Raw genomic sequence first — 18,079 nt, 5'->3', positions numbered from 1 at the left:
GGATATGAGTAGATTATTACATATCCGATGGTAGAAGCCAAACTTCGAACACTTAATGGACTAAATGACGCTCAGATTACGATTCGATCCACAGAAGTTAAGAACGGCACATGAAATTGCAAGCCCATTAGCAGAATTGTAATGAACTGTAAACTCAGGCTACGTATGGCACGGGAGAAATGCTTAGATCAGGAGTATAGTTAGTAGCAAAGATACAGATAAAGTAGGAGTGAGCACTACATGGCCATAGTTTGACTTCTGTAGATGCAAGTCTTGGAAAAATTCTTTGAAGGAAAAGTAAGTAAGACATTGCAGCACTTGGTAATTGAGGACCAATATTAACAAAGGGGACACACAGTATTCCAGATGAGGGCTAGCAGTGCCTTGTTAACGGTACTAAAACCTCCATATCTCTACTGGAAATACCTGCCTGATGCATCCCAAGACCACATTAGCTTTTCAGGCTATATCACATTGCGGCTCATAGTCATCCTGTGATCAACCAATACTCCGAGGTTCTTCTCCTCCGTTACTTCCAACTGATACGTCCCAGTTTATAACAATAATTCTTGATATAATCACTGCATTTTTCACAATAAATTTCATCCTATTACTATTACTCCAGTTACAAGGCATCCAGATCATCCTGTATGATATCCAGTTTCTCTGTATTAGCATACCTCCACCCTGTGTTAAGCAGACTTTATTAGCACATTCCCAGTTTTTGGCCAAGTCAGTAATAAAAAGATTAAATAAGATTGTCCAAAACCGATCCTGAGGAATCCACTAATAACCTCCCTCAGGCCTCACAGTTCACCTTTCAGGCAATCGTTGTAGTCTCCCTTTAACCAGTTCCTTATCACCTTTCAATTTTCATGTGATCCCCATCCTTCAATTTAGCTAATAATTCCCATGGGAACCGATTCGAATGCCTTACTGAAATAGAGGTAAATTAGATCCACTGCGTTCCTTTGTCTAAAAATCTGTTACCTTCTCAAAGAGGAGATCAGGTTGGTTTGCCGGTCGTAACTTTGTAAACCATGTTGTAATTTGTCTCAAGTTCTGGTCTCCCATGTTTAAGAAGGATGAATTCAAACTGGAACAGGTACAGAGAAGGGCTACTAGGATGATCCGAGGAATGGAAAACCTGTCTTATGAAAGGAGACTCAAAGAGCTTGGCTTGTTTAGCCTAATAAAAAGAAGGCTGAGGGGGTATATGATTGCTCTCTATAAATATATCAGAGGGATAAATACCAGGGAGTCAGAAGAATTATTTAAGCTCAGTACCAAGGTGGACACAAGAACAAATGGATATAAACTGGACACTAGGAACTTTAGACTTGAAATTAGACGAAGGTTTCTATCAGAGGAGTGAAATTCTGGAAGAGCCTTCCAAGGGGAGTAGTGGGGGCAAAAGACATATCTGGCTTCAAGACTAAGCTTGATAAGTTTATGGAGGGTATGGTATAATGAGATTGGTCTTGACTATTAGCGGTAAATATGCCCAATGGCTTGTGATGGGATGTTAGATGGGGTGGAATCTGAGTTACTACAGAGAATTCTTTCCTGGGTGTCTGACTAGTGAGTCTTTCCCACATGCTCAGGGTTTAGCTAATTGCCATAGTTGGGGTCGGGAAGGAATTTTCCTCTAGGGCGGATCGGCAGAGGCCCTGGGGTTTTTTCGCCTTCCTCTGCAGCGTGGGGCACAGGTCACTTGCAGGAAGATTCTCTGCATCTTGAAGTCTTTAAACCATGATTTGAGGACTTCAATGGCTCAGACACAGGTTTGGTACAGGAGAGGGTGGGTGAGATTCTGCGGCCTGTGTCGTGCAGGAGATCAGACTAGATGATCATAATGGTCCCTTCTGACCTTAAAGTCTATGATTCTATGATTCTTCTGTACAGAGAAGTTTTGCACTATTTTAGAGAGTTACATTGTGTCAGAGGAGCAAAGATGTTGACCCGGTCTTCATCTTGGAGCTTTAGTTGATCTTTTAGATATCCTTGGCTCAAGCCAAGTCCAGGACCTTGAACTTGATTTGAAATTCTGTGGGAAGCCAGTGAAGAGAGTGTTGGAAAAGTCTGAAGTGCTCATCTTTGCCCATAAAAAAAATGATTTGGCATATCTGAAAAAGAAAGTTTATACTCTAGAAGGCCCAATTTACTGTACACAGGATAATGATACCCTAACAATGGGGAAAGGGTACCAAGGCCAGAGGAAGACACCACAAAGGATGCTGGGGGCCAGTGTAATATATGCAGAAAACTCACAGGTTTATGTGGATTATGTGGATGAAAGCACAAGTAGCACTATCTCTTTGATACTTATTGTATAACAGCAACTACCAACATGAAAAGGTAGAAACTTGGGGTCAGGACTAAAGGATTAAGACAGGTGGAGAAGAAACAGCAAAGAGAGTGGAAGTGATGATAAATGGAAGAAAATGACGGGGTTGGGGAGAGAAAATTTAAATAATTTATGCCTTACGAAGAATACATTGCTCTTGTCTTATTCATAGTCAGACCAGCAGCCCTTTTAAGCTAATTACTGTAAATAACATCAATTGCACCATAACATACCAAATTGCTCCAACTTTTCCAAACTTTTTCTGGGAGATCTTGCCTCAGTAGTATTCTTCAAAAGAACAATCGGGTGAGGTAGCTTGTTCATATGAAATCTTTTATTGCCACTTTAAAAATGAAATGTTGGCAACTCTGAGGTAGGAAGGTAATTATGTCTTTGTTGTGGAGTTACAGTCACTATAATTCTGCCATCACCTTTTTATTCTGGAGAAAAACATTGAAATTAGTATGAAACAGCAAAGCAGGGAAGTGGGGACTGCGCTGTGGTGATCAGAGTCTTCTGTATCACTACCTCATGGCTGTTTCTTTGTGGATGTGGTGGCAGTACAGGGCTATTCCGGATGGATACAAACAATTAAACAGTGTGAAACAGATGGGTTGAGAGGAAAAGTATGTGTGTGTAAGCAGGTGGGGTGGATGAGGAAGATGAAACTCATTTTGCACTTAAAAATAAAAGCAACCCTCAGTTTATGGGGCCTAGTTGACCCCTAGAGCTCTGCTTAAATTGTTCTTTTGAATCCAGGAATGGTCTTCTCGAGAGTAACCTGGATGGAGAGCAAGGGGACCCTGAGGAGAGAGGGTCGAGGTCCACAAGCATGAGCAAAGGCTTCAACCCTGGTAGATCTGTTTGCTCATGGGGGCTGTAAGTCAGAGATTTTACTTTAATCATGTGTATGTCTATGTAAGGGCTGTGTGTCTGTGTACAGTATGTATGTAGATATATATGCAGTGGATACACAGAATGATAAACAGTTTTATTTAATTATTTTGCCATGTTTTTATCATATTCTTAGTAAATTCCTTTGAACTAAAAAAAAATTCTATAAACTGTACTGAAGTATTTTGTGAATACTTTTGACGTGTAGTGTAAATGTCTTGGGAAGCTGTCTGCACTAGAGATTTACCATGAGTTAACTGATTGTCAGTTATCTCAAGGTAGCTAACATGTTTGTAATGGCTAGCATGGACACTCTCCAAATGTTTGTTCCAGGATACAAATGTTTGTGGTTTACTAGGAGAAGTAATATATGTTTGTCTTCTGGCACAAAGATTTGGGGAGTGTTCATTCTAGCCTTTGCAACAATGTTGTCTGCCTGGAGATATTTGGCAGTCTTGGGCACACAAGCTCTTATTGGCTTCTCAAGCACTTGATCTTCCTTTTTTCAGTGATTTCACCCTTCTTTACCAGCACATTTTCCCTCCCTCCTCCCATCACCATGAATTAGCAGCACATTTTTGTGACATTCTCTATTATATCACGACATTAAGCAAATAAACATATAGCATTGGTTCGGGGGGAATGAAGACATATTTCTCTTGCCCCACTGTCTCTTTCTTTGTATTTTTTTTATCCTGTGTTGAAACGAAGAGGAACAACAAGGAATTTCTGTAGAAAGTCTATTGTAGTGTCAGTTCCACCAGACATTACTTAAGTGACCTTCTAGCATGTTTAATTTCTTACTGAATTGTAAGATTTGTTTTTTTCATATACAGCTAAAATAATAAAATACTATAAATTTTCTATTGTTTATGTTCTAGCAGATCATATTAATGTCAAAGTATTGTTTGGTTTTACAGTTAAAACACAAATGTGACATCCTCTCACATTAGCAAATTTTCTTTTAAGTTTTATTTATGCTAAAATGATATGAAGTCGAAAAACATTGTTGAAAGTTACTAACAGACTAAAATTTTAGCTGGGTCTTAGCAGAAATGAACATGGCATTAATGTTCTATGGCATTAATGTAATATTACAGATCATTTCTAACAAAACAAAATTTGTGTAATACCATCAGCAACCTTTGTATCTAATGTAAAAAATTTTGTATGGATACAAAATGGAAGCTCTCGTATTATTTAATAGAATGAAACATAATTTTGTTCTTTTTATGTCATTTCATCCAGAGACTATGTGCATTTGGCATGGATCTTGGGAAAAAAAGTGAAAATAAGAGAGAAGTTAGAAGGTTGCCAGTGTTTTTTCTCATAAATTAATTTTGCCCATCTCCCTACGTCATTCTGTGTTAAAACTGAGACTCTTAAACACTTGGTGCCTGATCCACTGACCTCAGTAGGCCTTAGACCAGACCTTTAAAATGGGAAAAGAGGATAAACCTAGAAATCAAATAATGCTAGCTGCAAGATTTTAAGATGTACATTGTGCTGGGAGAGAGGTCAGAATTAAAATGGATGCCTCTTCCTCCAGTAACGCAGCTAGTAGGGGATGGATTTTCTTGTAAGCATTGCGAATTACATGAAAAACATACATTTGATATTCTGCAGTTCGGTTCAATTAAAACTTGCATTATGATTAATGGACACTGGACAATTTCCACACATAATTAGTATTTTGGAGCAAAGATTTTGTACAAATAAGTCTTCTGAATCAAACAACTTTGCAATTTAGCAGTTTCATATTGATTATGTGCTAAATTTTATTGCCTAATATTTGAACATAGTGTATGGATGGTAGAATTTTTCCTTCTACAAAGAACCATTAGAACATTTAAGCACACTTTTTAAAGACCTAGCTTCCATTTAACTGTTACAGAATGTATTTTTTTCTCACTATTTTAGATTCCCATGGTACATGCATGTAATTAAAAAGTTGTGTTCTATCATCATTCTCCTTTTTCTTGATTCATTCAGTGATGCCCCCTTGCATTGGTTTACTTATCAAAGTCCCCGTTTATCAAAATACTTAGTTGTGTGCTTGAGTGCTTCACTGAACAAGGGCTAAAATAGTATGTATGTGTGTACGCGCGCGTGTGTGTGTAGGAATGGGGCATGATGAGTAATAGGCTGATTAGGGCCCTGATCCTGCAACCACACAGATGCTCAACTTCATCATCATCTTATGGCAAATCCCAAAGGGATGTGGTCTTTTTGCAGATTGAGCATCACCTGGATCAACCTTTGGCTAGATCTTTAAGGTGGTCTGTTTCTATATATTCAGTTTATGTCCATCACTGGCAATCTTATCATGCCACCAAAGCTTTTCGCACCCTTGTGATTGCTAGCTGTGCAGCTTCATTCCTTGGTACATTAGCTTTGGAATTTGTTGGTCCTCCATTCTAATAATAGATACCAAGAAAGCCAGCAAATCTGAATAAATCCTGATTGTTGCCTGATTTTATGGGAGATTTAATACTATTGTTTAGATAATGAGTTATAGGCTTGCCAGTTAATCTGATCAGGAGATAATAAGGTTCTTGTCCCAGAATCAGGGTACACAGAATTTGCAGGGACCTTTGGGATGTCTGACAAGGAAACTCACACTGAGAACAAAAGGCAGCTTTAATCCTTTTATTGAGATAAATAACAATCAAATAATCAATTACAAAAGCAGTAACATTGTTCTAGCAGTACAGGTAGTATTATATACTATAAGGTTTCTTGATTAATGTATTCTCACCCTTCCTTGATAACCTGGTGATCAGAGAAAGGACCAGCCTTGCCTCTGGCCTACCAAGAGACTTCAGTAGTCCAGATTCCTCAAGTCTTGAGTGAGAGGTGAAGAACTTAGAAGAAGCTAAATCTAAAAGCTATAGAAAGACTACAGAAGCTAACTTAAGAGTTTACTTACAACTAACAATTAAGAACTAACAATGACAAACTAACAATGAACTAGCTAAAACTACCCAACAAGGTAGGTTCCCCCTATTATGGAGCCCTAAGTACCCTCCTTCTATGTCCAAACAACTTCCTGACACATAAAAATGTTAGGGTACACTTACTCTGTAGGCTGGCATGTTCGTTCATATGAATGACATATTTGTAACTATTAAAAACTATTAGCCTCACCTGTTGTTTCTGTTCTAACCAGTTATTTCCATGTTCTTTGTGGTGTACCTGTTAAGTCTGAAAAAGGCCATGAATTTGGTTGGCCTTAACCACTAACTTGCTTTAACCGTCCCACTTATCTATGTGAAAGGTCACACACATATATACTGTATACTTTAGCTCATCACCACCTATCTAGGGTAAAGCTTTCGATCATATATGTGTTAACTTGCCTTAGCTTAACAAACAGGATGTTGTCCGTAGGTTCTTTGCATTACAGTTAAAATACTCTAATATAAATTGATAAACCCATTATAATAACAAATAACAAACCTATAATGTAACAAACGATCAAACTCATAAGAAAAGATACATATGCAATCAAGCAGGAGAGCCCTAAAGGCTACATGATGGAGGCGGTTGCTGAGTTCAGCTTTGAATATCCTCATTTCTCATCTTGTCCAGCTGCTTGATATGGGGCAGCTGACAAAGATGATGAGACTCAAAAGTGTCAGTCTATCACTCTTCAGCATTCCTCAGTGCTTCTGTAAAATAGAGTTGGCATAACCATGGTTCTGTAGACCCACAGCTTTGTGGCAGGTTTCACGATATCTCCACAGAGGCCACTGAAGAGTCCGAAACATAGTAGTAGCTGCTAATATATGTGTCCACATCTTTCAGACACCCTCCAACAAAGTCTGAGATGCGGCTGAAGTATTTGACAGTTATCGTGCTCAATGTCCCATCCAGACAGGTTAATACTGAGCTGATTGTAATCTGGAGCTGGAGGTTGCTAGATGATAATGACCAGAGGTGTAGTTTTATCTGGATTACTAACCAGAGCAATGCACGCAGCTTCTTGTCTGACCAGATAGGCCATCATTTGCAGCAATTTACCAAACTGAGCCAACAGCACAGTATCATCAGCATATTCAAGATCTCGAAACAGAATATTGTCCAGCTCAGTGCCACTGAGAGCTGCCTTTTCAAGCTTATCCATCAGCCAATCAAAGTCAGTGTTAAACAATGATGGTGATAGAACACAGCCTTGCCAAGCTCCTGTGGAAATAGGAAACCATGTTGTTTATCTGCCATTGATTTGAACCTATGCTAAATTTCATGCACATGAGTAATTGCTCTGAACTCAAAGGAACGCTCCACTTAACATAAATGTTTGCAGGATTGTAGCCGAAAAAGGAAAGCTTTTACTGTATTAAGACCCAGACACCTTAGTAGTCATCAGTATTGAAAATATGAAAAAAGTTCACGGTTCTTGCAAACATATAATACTGCAAGTAGTTCCATTAGCTTCTATTGCCTTTGGTGTGCAGGATTTTTTTGTCTCCTCCAACTTCATGCTGCTTGTTTACTTGTCGTATTTCTCTCAGTTTGGACAATGGAAATACTAGGTAGTTTCAGTTTATTTCTGATCTCATGTACTTTTTTTGCTGTCATAATGCTGCATTACTTGGGTTGAGTTTTATTTTTATTTTTAATTCTTTAAAACATTTTTTTCCCCACTGGAAAATTTTAAGCCTGTAATTGGATTTAGGTTTTGATAAAAATTACTTTAACAAAAGCGACATTTTTGGTCCAAATTTGAAGTGCCATTGTCAATTTAAAAATGCCTGTGTCTGAAATCAGTTCAGTGAATCAGCCATACCTTTCAACAGTGTTATGTTACAGCTGGGATTGCTTTTTGCTTCAAATTTTGTATCAGAAATTGGTAATTTATAATGGTCATGCATTTATTTTAATGAAAAAAAGTAAGGTGCAAACATGGGATCTGCTCCTACAAATAGTTATTAATTATCAGAATGTTTACTACCAGGATTAATCATATCTCAAGTGTTTCCATTAAAATAAATTCAAGAGAAATGAGGTTCAGTAGTAGCCTGCTTATCTTATTTTACTGATATATTTTTATTTTACTAATATATTTGTATATAGATCATGTAAAAAACTAGCCAAACAAAAAAAAAAAGCCCACTCTAAGTTAAAATAACATTAAAATTGAGATGTTAGGAACTGTTTGAACTAACATGCCCCTACACCATTAATTCAGCTCCCTTGTATGTATACATTATGATACACTCCTTAATTACATGATCCCATACTTCACTCAGCGCAGAGGATGGATGGTGCTCACTGAATGAGCAACTATTTGGTATTTTCTTTTCTTCTCATTGTTCAGTGTATGGACAATTGACAGTACACTATCCAAACCCTGCACTGACTACAGAATAATTAATTTCTTCATGGCTGTTTCTGTGGTGTTCTCACCATGCTATCTGAGTGCTTCATAAACACTTATCAATTTATCTTCACTCCTCTGTGATACTTGGGTGTGTGTGTGTGTGTATTATTATCCATATTTTACAGATGAGGAACTGAGAGATGAGAGAAATTAAAGCCAAGATTGTAATGAGTCCATTAATTTTTGGTGTCCAACTTGAAACAGTTAGGGCCTGATTTTTTTCAGAGTATTCAGCATTTTTTATAGCATTTTATATGTTCAAAGTACATCTCCCATTGACTTCATTTGCAGTTGTGAGCACTTAGTACTTCTGAAAATCTGGCCCCAGGTGTTTCAAGTCAGGCACCTAGAAAATAAGGAACACACAATTAGTGACCACCGGTGCAGGGCCACCCAGAGGATTCAGGGGGCCTGGGGCAAAGCAATTTCGGGGGCCCCTTCCATAAAAAAAAGTTGCAGTATTATAGAATACTGTATTCTCGTGGGGACCCTTGCGGGGCATGGGGCCTGGGGCAAATTGCCCCACTTGCCCCCCCCCCCCCGGGGAGCCCTGCACCTGTGAACATTTTGGTTTAAGTGACTTGCCCAGAATCACATAAGAACTCTGAGGCAGAGGCTGGGATAAAATCCAGCATTCAGCTGCCTACACTACAAAACCATCCTTTCTCTTCTAGCAGTTCCCTGCCTCATTCATTACAAGCCTCCTAACTTCTGCTACAAATGAGGTTGGGGTCCTGCAGACAACAGGATCCTTTATTACAAGAACTTGATTCACTCCCTGAGCACTATCCATTCTGTGCACTAAATGAAGCAGGATAGTGAGTATGTAGTATCTGATTATAATGTATATGCACAGTGGGGTCATGGTGAAGTTGCACCGGCAATGTTAATTCTGGATTTTTCTAACTTTTGAGTGCTTGTTTTTGCAACCTTGATTTTGCATAAAAGAATTATTTTAATTTTCTGCCTTTTTAATGTAATTTCCTAATATTCAAAAAGCAAACAAACAAAATCCTGAAAGAACAAATTCCATCACATAGAACAGGGATCATTAACCTTTGGCACACGGCTTACCCTGGCGGGCCAGGCTGATTTGTTTACCTGCCATTCGGCCAGTCGCGGCTCTCACTGGCTGCGGTTTGTTATCCCAGGCCCATGGGGGCTGTGGGAAGCTGCGCGGACCACGAGATGTGCTGGCTGCCACTTCCTGCCACCCCATTTGCCTGGAGTGGTGAACCAGTGGGATCCGCGATCGGCCCAACCTGCGGCCATGGCAGGTAAACAAACCAGCCCAGCCAGCCAGGGGGCTTACCCTGGCGAGCCACGTGCCAAAGGTTGCCGATCCCTGACATAGAACTATACTGATCCCCATATTAGTCATCAGCAGCACTGGGACCAACAGATTTACTGCACAGAGCCCTACCACTTGAGCTAATGGAGTAACTGACAGCAGTAGCAAGCTGTTAGCTTCTGGTTGAGCTGCTGTAGGGGGATGAGACACGCACTTTGCCAGTGCGCTTCACAGATACTTCCTGACAGCTGAAGAATGTTGGATTCAGTTCCAGTGTCTATTGGTAATAGATCCTTATGCACCATTATCCTCTGCCCTTATCCACCCCCTCTCTCCTCCACTACTCCGCTCCATTCTGCTCTCTACCCCTCTGCATTTGGGTTAGGCTGCTTCCTCCTTTTTCTCCTCACTCTCGGTCCTAAGCTTTCAATATCCCTGCTCTTAATTCCAGTGTTTGGCACCACAGCAGCCCTTAGCAGACAGGAGGGGCAATTGCAAGTAAACTCTCTGCTCAGCCCCTGCAACGTTGGGATAGAACATGCTCAGTTGTTCCACAGGGATTCACATGGTTAATTTGTTGGTATACAGGAGCTATGTGGGCATGGAGTATGCTTTGCACAGACAGAATCACTGGAGAATACTACTAGCTGGCTTCTAACCTAACATAAGCCCCTTTTTTTTTAGGGGCTTATGACTTGATCAAATCTGGGTGGATTTTCATAGCGATGTCAAAAGGCACATCCCTGACACTAAGATGTCAGCATCCTTGTCAAACTCCAAGTCTCTGCTGCGAAGCATGGAAGTGCTCAAGCTTCTCAGTGAAATGATTAACCCATACTAAAAAATTCTTCCAAACAACGTAATTTTCCCTCTCCTCATTCTCACAAATGGCCCAGAAATGTTTTAGCTGACACTTTCCATAATAATTCAGTTAGAGGCAAACACATAGCATGGAAAATTTCAGCCCAAACTCTTAAAAGTTTGGCAAAGATTTAAGTAGCTGAGAACAATCTCATAATGGGAAGTATTACAGAATAGCCCCACCAACTTCACCTTTAATTAATCTAACAAATTAGTTGGATGTCAGTCTCTTGAATTTTCGTGTTAAAATAGCATTACACAACTTTCAGTACCTGGAGAGTCTCTGCATGTCAATATTTGAACTCTGACATTTCATCCTTAAGTGATACTGCATTATTGTATAGTGCATTGTCATGCCTTCTGGAGCCACCTATGTGAACTGATGATATTCTGTGTACCAGTTTCATCCATAATGAGGTGGTTTTTTTGTTTTTGTTTTTTTTAAAACATATCCTTCCACAGAGAGAAAAATAAATATATTAAAATATATAAAATGTGGCTAATTGATTCTGTAAAGTAGAACTAATATGATCTATGCTGAACTTTACTGTAACATCTCAGATGTTGCTGTCTATTCATATTCAGATTATAAACTTCTTGTAGTAATGTGAGTAATAAAACAAACCTGTAGAACAAAGATGCTTGTAAACTAACATTGGGTTCTAGTGATGTTGCAAATGTCTTGGACTTGGTGTTTCTGATATATAATGTTGGCGTGTCAAACATCATCATCATAAATAGTGTCATACAGATAGTATAACAGTTTTGTTATAGGTAGGCCCTCAGATCTGAAACAAGCTCCCTCCTCTACTTCTCCCCTTGGTCTGATGTAGCCCTGGTTTATTGGTCCTTAGGGCATGCTGGAAGTTGCATCTGTTGGGACAGGCTGCTGTGGACAGCAGATTTGGATGGGGTTAGATCTGGAGGGTCTAGGAAGGGAGTTCTGTTGCCCATTTAATTTTGTTTTTGTAATTTTCAGATAGGGGATTTTCCTTTTTACAACTCTACAAAAATATAAATCCATTGTTGAGCAGGGGCTAGATTCTCTCTATGCATGTATGTGCTATGTGAAGTCAATGGGAACCTTATGTGTTTATCTCATGCCAGCATTTTGGGCCTAGCTATTCACCATTCCATTGGTTCAATTGGGTGCAAGTGACAGTTTTGTAGAAAAACTGAGTTTGGACTAATAAAAGAGATGGTTAGAGTTGTCACTAGAGTAACCTGTCAAGCAAAGAGGACTGAATCCAGTCCAGATCATGCAATCGACTTACCACAGATAGGATTAAATGCCAACATTGAAGCTAGTTGCACCTGCACTACAGTGCAGTACAGAGAAATCTGAAGTGGGGCTGTGGAAAGGGGAAAAGGAGCTCCCCCTCTGCACAGAAATATTTGCTGCCTTCACACACAATCAACAGCGCCTACTGGCATGGTGGGGATGGAGGAGCAGATCTAGTCACATTCTTTCTTAGCTGCCCCGAACTTAGTCCCTGGGACCAGTACTGACCCTCCCAGACTCTCCTATAGCTTAGATATACCCTCTCGTAGAACTCCAGCCCTGTGGGTGTTCTGATTCCACAGATTAATTCTTCAAGGGCACGTGATAGGTGTAACAGACAGAATTAATTTTAACACACTGTTTCTCTTAACTGCATATGAAATACCTAGATATAAACAAAAGTAATAAAACCCACACACATTTTTACCACTCTAAGGCTTCTTTGGGCTGGGGTCAGAGTCCTCTGGGGACATCCAGGGTCCTTCTGCTGTAAGACATAGCTTGTCTTAATCATAGAGCCTCTCTCTCTCCTCCAGGTCAGCTTGCTTTGAGCATGGTTGCTCTTAAGCTAACCTGAGCATCCCCTGCTACAAAAGCATGCTTGTTTCTTTCCCTGTCTCCTGCCCAAAGCTTCCCGAGTCTTTCTGAGTGCTCTGAGTGTGTTCTACTACTAACATCCGATTCCTTTGTCTTGCTGCTGGTAATTCTTCATTCTCCAAACCCCAGCCTCCTGCAGACTAGCTGGAGGAAATGGCTTCTCCCAACTCCAGCCAGCCTCCTTAGTAAAGAAATTAATTGGTCAGAGTAGTTGCTAAGGTTAACTACTGTCAATTGTATCTAGTCTGGGAGAGATATGCTTACAGACTTGTCAGCAAAGGTGAAAGCACATAGATATAGAGACGTTCCATGATACAGCAATTTTCCTAAAAGCAACTTCACAATGTCACTGAGAATTCGTAAGTTGTACAGACAGATTCTGCAAATTGTCACTGAGCTACTGAATTTGCACTAGTTTCTGGGCAGAAGGGGAACATACAGAATGACACATGTAGAATTAATTGAGAAGAGTAAACGGTTTAAGAAAAAGCTTTATTTTTAATTATAGCCTGCATGTGATATGTGGAGTAAATCATTAAAATGTTCTAATTTTTGCAGGATTCTTGTGAATCTTACCTTGAGAGCTCAGGCACATTCTTTTACTACTAAAACGATTTGTTGTTGTGGTATATATTGTTCCTTATCTTTTTCTGTGTAAAGTGACATACCTTAATCATTCACTACTCTGAAATACAAGAAAGAGGAACTCAAAAGCAGGAGATAGTCTGACTTTTATACCCTGTAAAGTACTTTTATATTTCCTGTAAAGCCAAAAATTTATTAAGGCTATTTGTGTCTTTTTACTCCAGTCTATAAATGTGCTCACTAATCATGACAATTGCTCTATTTCCTCCTACAGACAATGAAACACATGCCCCTTTTTCTAGTGTTTTAAGGGAAAATAGATATTGCACAGCACTGAGATTTCACATTTTGTTGCAACTTTTAAAATCTATAAGACTTCCTCTTACTCCCCTCCTCATCCCAGTATTTAGTGACAAAAAATATAAATATTTGAAAATGAAGGGTATAACTAATCAGTTTTCTACCAAAAGATGGGTGCTACCATTTATTATGTAAGGATCCACATACATTCCAGTTATAACTCTTGGGATCTGTTCTGTGAACGTTAATGAGTTATTTATTCTGATTCTCATATGCAGTAGAGCTTGCACACTTTAATCTGCATTTGTTTAGATCCTGCCAAATTGCCCCTTCTCTTCTGTGCCAATATATTTTTGTGTGTGTAATCCACATCCTGGCTGATGTATTAAAGATTTCTAGAAAAAATGTGCACCATCTGTTTGTTAATGAATCAGATTCTATAGTGTGTTCATTATATGTACAGCAAGACTTTATAAATACAACTGCTATATAATAGAGTATATGTGTTGAAATGTATGTCAGTAGGTGTAGAAAAGAGTGAAGTGGTAACTATTTTTTCGATATATTTGTTCCCTTGGTATGTCAATCTGGAGCTTTCAAATCTGAGTACATAAAGAGTTGACGAATTGATTCAGATTAACTAAATCTGATTTATTTAATTTTCTTGTGCATGTAAGCAGGGCTGAGGGACCGAGAACAGGGAGGTTGCTGCTTCTGGTATGGACTAAACAGCCTTTTTTAAATGCTCTGTGGAACAGCTAAATATGTCACTGGTTTGGGACCTGATTCTTCAGCCTTGAAATGGATAATAAATATTCTACTGACTTCAGTAGCATTAGGCCTTGGGTGAATTAGGTCTGCATCAAGACTGTTAATGATGAAGCAGTGTCTCAATTGCATATTCATATCTCAAGTACTGATGCAACATGACAGGATCAGAATATAGGAGTTCAAAAGAGACAGACTTTTCTTTGCAGATTTACCTCAATAACAGTTTCAAAGCTCATTTTTGGCCTCAAGTTACTCTGACATTTGCTTTGCTTCACTCATTTTCTTCCCAGTAGCTTAAAATGACATTGTTATACTGTGTGTCTGTAACAAACCTATTTGGATAGGAAGCTGTGAAGCCTGCACTGCTAAAACACAGTGGTCTAGGTTAGGAACCAGAGATAGCAAGCTCTGAACAAATGGCAAGCATAGCTTAGCACAATATGACATTAATTTATACTGATGTATTTCACAATGGAATCTGGTTGCTGATTGAGACTTTAATGCAAGACTGTTCTCTGAGACAAAAACTGCCTTTGTCAAAGTATTAGCAATATGAAAAAGAATGTTTCCAGGGGATTCCCAGGCACAATTCAAATGAGCAAAGATATTTAAATATTTCTCTCTCTCTCTGATATATATATGGGAAAGCATTATGCAGGAAAAAATGTTAAACTTTAATTTTTGGCATTAGGTAAAATTCAGGATTAATACGCTTGAAGAGTGTGACCAAGGTGAGAGAGGAAGAGAAAAAACAATAACAGTGAAACTGGAAGGCTGAAAATTACTTTGTAATGAACTATCCACATTTTGAGGGAGATCAATCATAGAGATGACCATAGAAACCTTTTAGGTAACAAAGGTATCCTCATTCCAGAGTGGCCTTGTTTCGTGGTAGAGGTGAGCCCAGAATGAAACCGTGCATCTGCATTACCTCTGAACTTTGAAAAATTTAACAGCCAAACTGCAGATTGTGCCTATCTCTTTTCCTTATGGTTTATTTTCCAGTGTTCTGTTCAGTCTTGATTTGAATGTCCCAAGCCCTTGCACTACAGCCACTTTTCTTTGGATCCTATTATACCATCTGATAGATCTCACTGTCCCTCCTTTATGTCTTCCCATTTCTCTTCATATTGTGGTATTTACACACTTCAAATAAAATGAAATAATTAAGTGCCAACATAGAGACATAAACCATTGTATTTCAGGTTGGGAAGCATAGGTGATCTGGATGAGCAGTGTCAAGCTAACAGCTATACTGTAGAGGAGATATGGGTATAATGTAAAAACTTGAAGTGCCAGAATGAGGGCAAATTGTGAGATGAACTTCCTGTTTGGCCCAAAATAATTATTTCTGAAGTTAATAAATGTTGTCAGTTAGTGTTAGGTTCTGCAATTATGACATCAGACAATTTGAATGTATTTTTATTAAAACAATATTAAAACTAATATTACAGAAAGTTATTAGCAAAGTTAAATTTTAGCCACATTTAGTACTAACCAAAACTCATATTGCATCCAAGCCACACTTGTTCAAATTTATAATATTTGAAGCAATAAAAAGTTAAAATGTGGATTTGCTATAATGTGCATGTGAGAACTAAAATCTGAATAAACGCTAGCCATCTGAGGAATAATTTTACACCTATCCCCCATTATATAAAACCAAGTGAGATAATATCAGTGGAATAACATGTTGTCAGAGGATAATGGTCTCCTGCTGCTACATAGAAAGGCTGAAATACTTAGGGGAATTATGTGTCATGGAGAAGCCAAGATATTTATTTCCAATGGAGCAGTCACCGATCCTGTGTGAATTTATTACTAATTCTTTATTTATCTTATCAGTACCAAATGATTCATAGAGTTTAAGGCCAAAAGAGACGATTTAGGTAATTTAGTCTGACCTCCAGTATATCGCAGGCCATTACGTTTTACTCTGTTACACCTACATTGAGCCCAATAGCTTGTGTTTAACTAAAAGCATATCCTCCAGAAAGTCATCCAGTCTTGATAGGAAAACTGATGGAGAATCCACCATTTTCCTTGGAAGTTTGTTCCAATGGTCAATCAACTTCACTGTTAAGGCACAATTCTTACTTATTTTAATTTGTCTGGCTTCAACTTCTAGCCATTGGTTCTTGGTTCTACATTAAAGAGCCCTTCAGTAACTGAAATTTTCTGAGGGTACTTATACACTGTAATCAACTCACTCTCAGTCTTCTTTTTGATAAACTACACAGATTGAGCTTTTTAAGTCTCTCACAATAAGATATTTTCTGCAGACCTCAACATATTTTTGTGGCTATTTTCTGCAACTTTTTCACTTTTGCGACATCGTTTTTAAAATGTGGATTCTAAAACTGTTCACAATATTCTAGTATCAGTCTCACCAATGCTGTGGTAAATTCACCTTCTTATTCCTACTCACTGTTCCCCACTGTGCTCCTCATTATTTATCACTCTGCAGATCTTTGTGCCATCCACAAATTTTATCAGCAGTGATTTTTTATATTTACTTCTAGATCATTGATGCAATAGTGCAGTTTTTCACAAACTTGGGATGCCACTTGTATAGGGAAAGCCCTGGTTTGTTTACCTGCCCCATCTGCAGGTCTGGCCAATCGCAGCTCCCAATGACCGCAGTTCGCTGCTCTGTCTGAAGCAGCAAACCCACTTCTTGCATTCCAGGTACCCAGGCCAGTGGCTCTTGCTGATCTGTCAATAGACTTAGGACCAAAAATCTCCCTTGCAGGGCTCCGTCTAGTTGCTCAGCTGTAAGCCCTACTAGCAAGTGTCTTGTCTCTAATCATGCACTCGTGCTGTAGAGCTTTCGTATTGTCTCAGAGTAACTCTCCTGTGCTAGTAACGAAAGATGTAACATGATGTTCCCATGGCCTTCCCCGCTTCCAGCAGCTCCCATTGGCCTAGAGCGGCGAACCGCGGCCAGTGGGAGCTGTGATCGGCCGGACCTGTGGATGGGGCAGGTAAACAAACCAGCCCGGCCCTCCAGGGGCTTTCCCTATACAAGCGGCGTCCCAAGTTTGGGAAACACTGGAGTATTGAATAGTATGAAGGCTAGGACTGATCCCTGTGGAATGCAATATGCACCCTATTCAATGATTTCCCATTCACAATTTGTTTTTTGAGATCTGTCAGCTAGTTTTAACCCATTTAACGTGTTTTTTACTGATATTGTTTAGTGCTAATGTTTTAATCAGACTGTCCACTGATACTGAGTCAAGTGTCTTACAAAAGTTTAAATATATTACATGTATGCAATTACCTTTATCAACCAAACCTGGAATTTCCTTTTTAAGTCAGGCCTGTCAATCAAATCTACCCTTAGTAAAACCATGTTGACAACCTTAATTATTAGAGTTGGTTGGGATTTTTCCAATGGAATATTTTTCCATTGGAAAATGCTGATCTGTCAAAAGCAAAATGTTGAGTGAACCCTTTTTTTATTTTTTTTTATTTTTTTTTTGACTTTTGATTCACTGAAATCTTTGGAATATTTTATTTTGGTTTGACCCAACCAGAATTTTTTTCATCAAGTGTTTGGAGAAAACCAAAAATAAAATCAACTGTTTGCCCATTTCTCCTCCCATCATTATACCTTTGCTGTTTTGTCTGATCTAACTTTTAAAGTTTCACATGCTAACCGAATGAAAAGGCTAAAAGTAAAATTTTCAAAAGCACCTAAGTGACTTAGAAGCCTAGGCTCTAAATCAGAGATCTGGCTATTAAGTAAATACACTTACTGTGCAT

At 38.9% G+C, this 18,079-nt stretch overlaps 1 protein-coding gene across 4 annotated transcripts in view; it reads left to right on the top strand.

Moving 5' to 3' along the window:
- The window catches only part of FRMPD4 (FERM and PDZ domain containing 4), a 497,083-nt gene that overhangs the window by 27,096 nt on the left and 451,908 nt on the right, over positions 1–18,079 (top strand). For 2 of the 4 annotated variants that reach the window (XM_075060487.1, XM_075060527.1), the window contains exon 2: positions 3,107–3,226. The exons of the other annotated variants lie outside the window; for them this stretch is intronic. In XM_075060487.1, coding sequence (XP_074916588.1) covers positions 3,107–3,226 — 120 coding nt within the window. The remainder of the gene's footprint in view (positions 1–3,106; positions 3,227–18,079) is intronic. 4 annotated transcript variants of the gene reach the window in all.

This window comes from Chelonoidis abingdonii, chromosome 1, assembly GCF_003597395.2.
Source record: "Chelonoidis abingdonii isolate Lonesome George chromosome 1, CheloAbing_2.0, whole genome shotgun sequence".
Lineage (NCBI taxonomy): Eukaryota > Metazoa > Chordata > Testudines > Testudinidae > Chelonoidis > Chelonoidis abingdonii.
The sequence above is the reverse complement of the archived record's forward strand: the minus strand, read 5'-3'. Positions and strand labels throughout refer to the sequence as shown.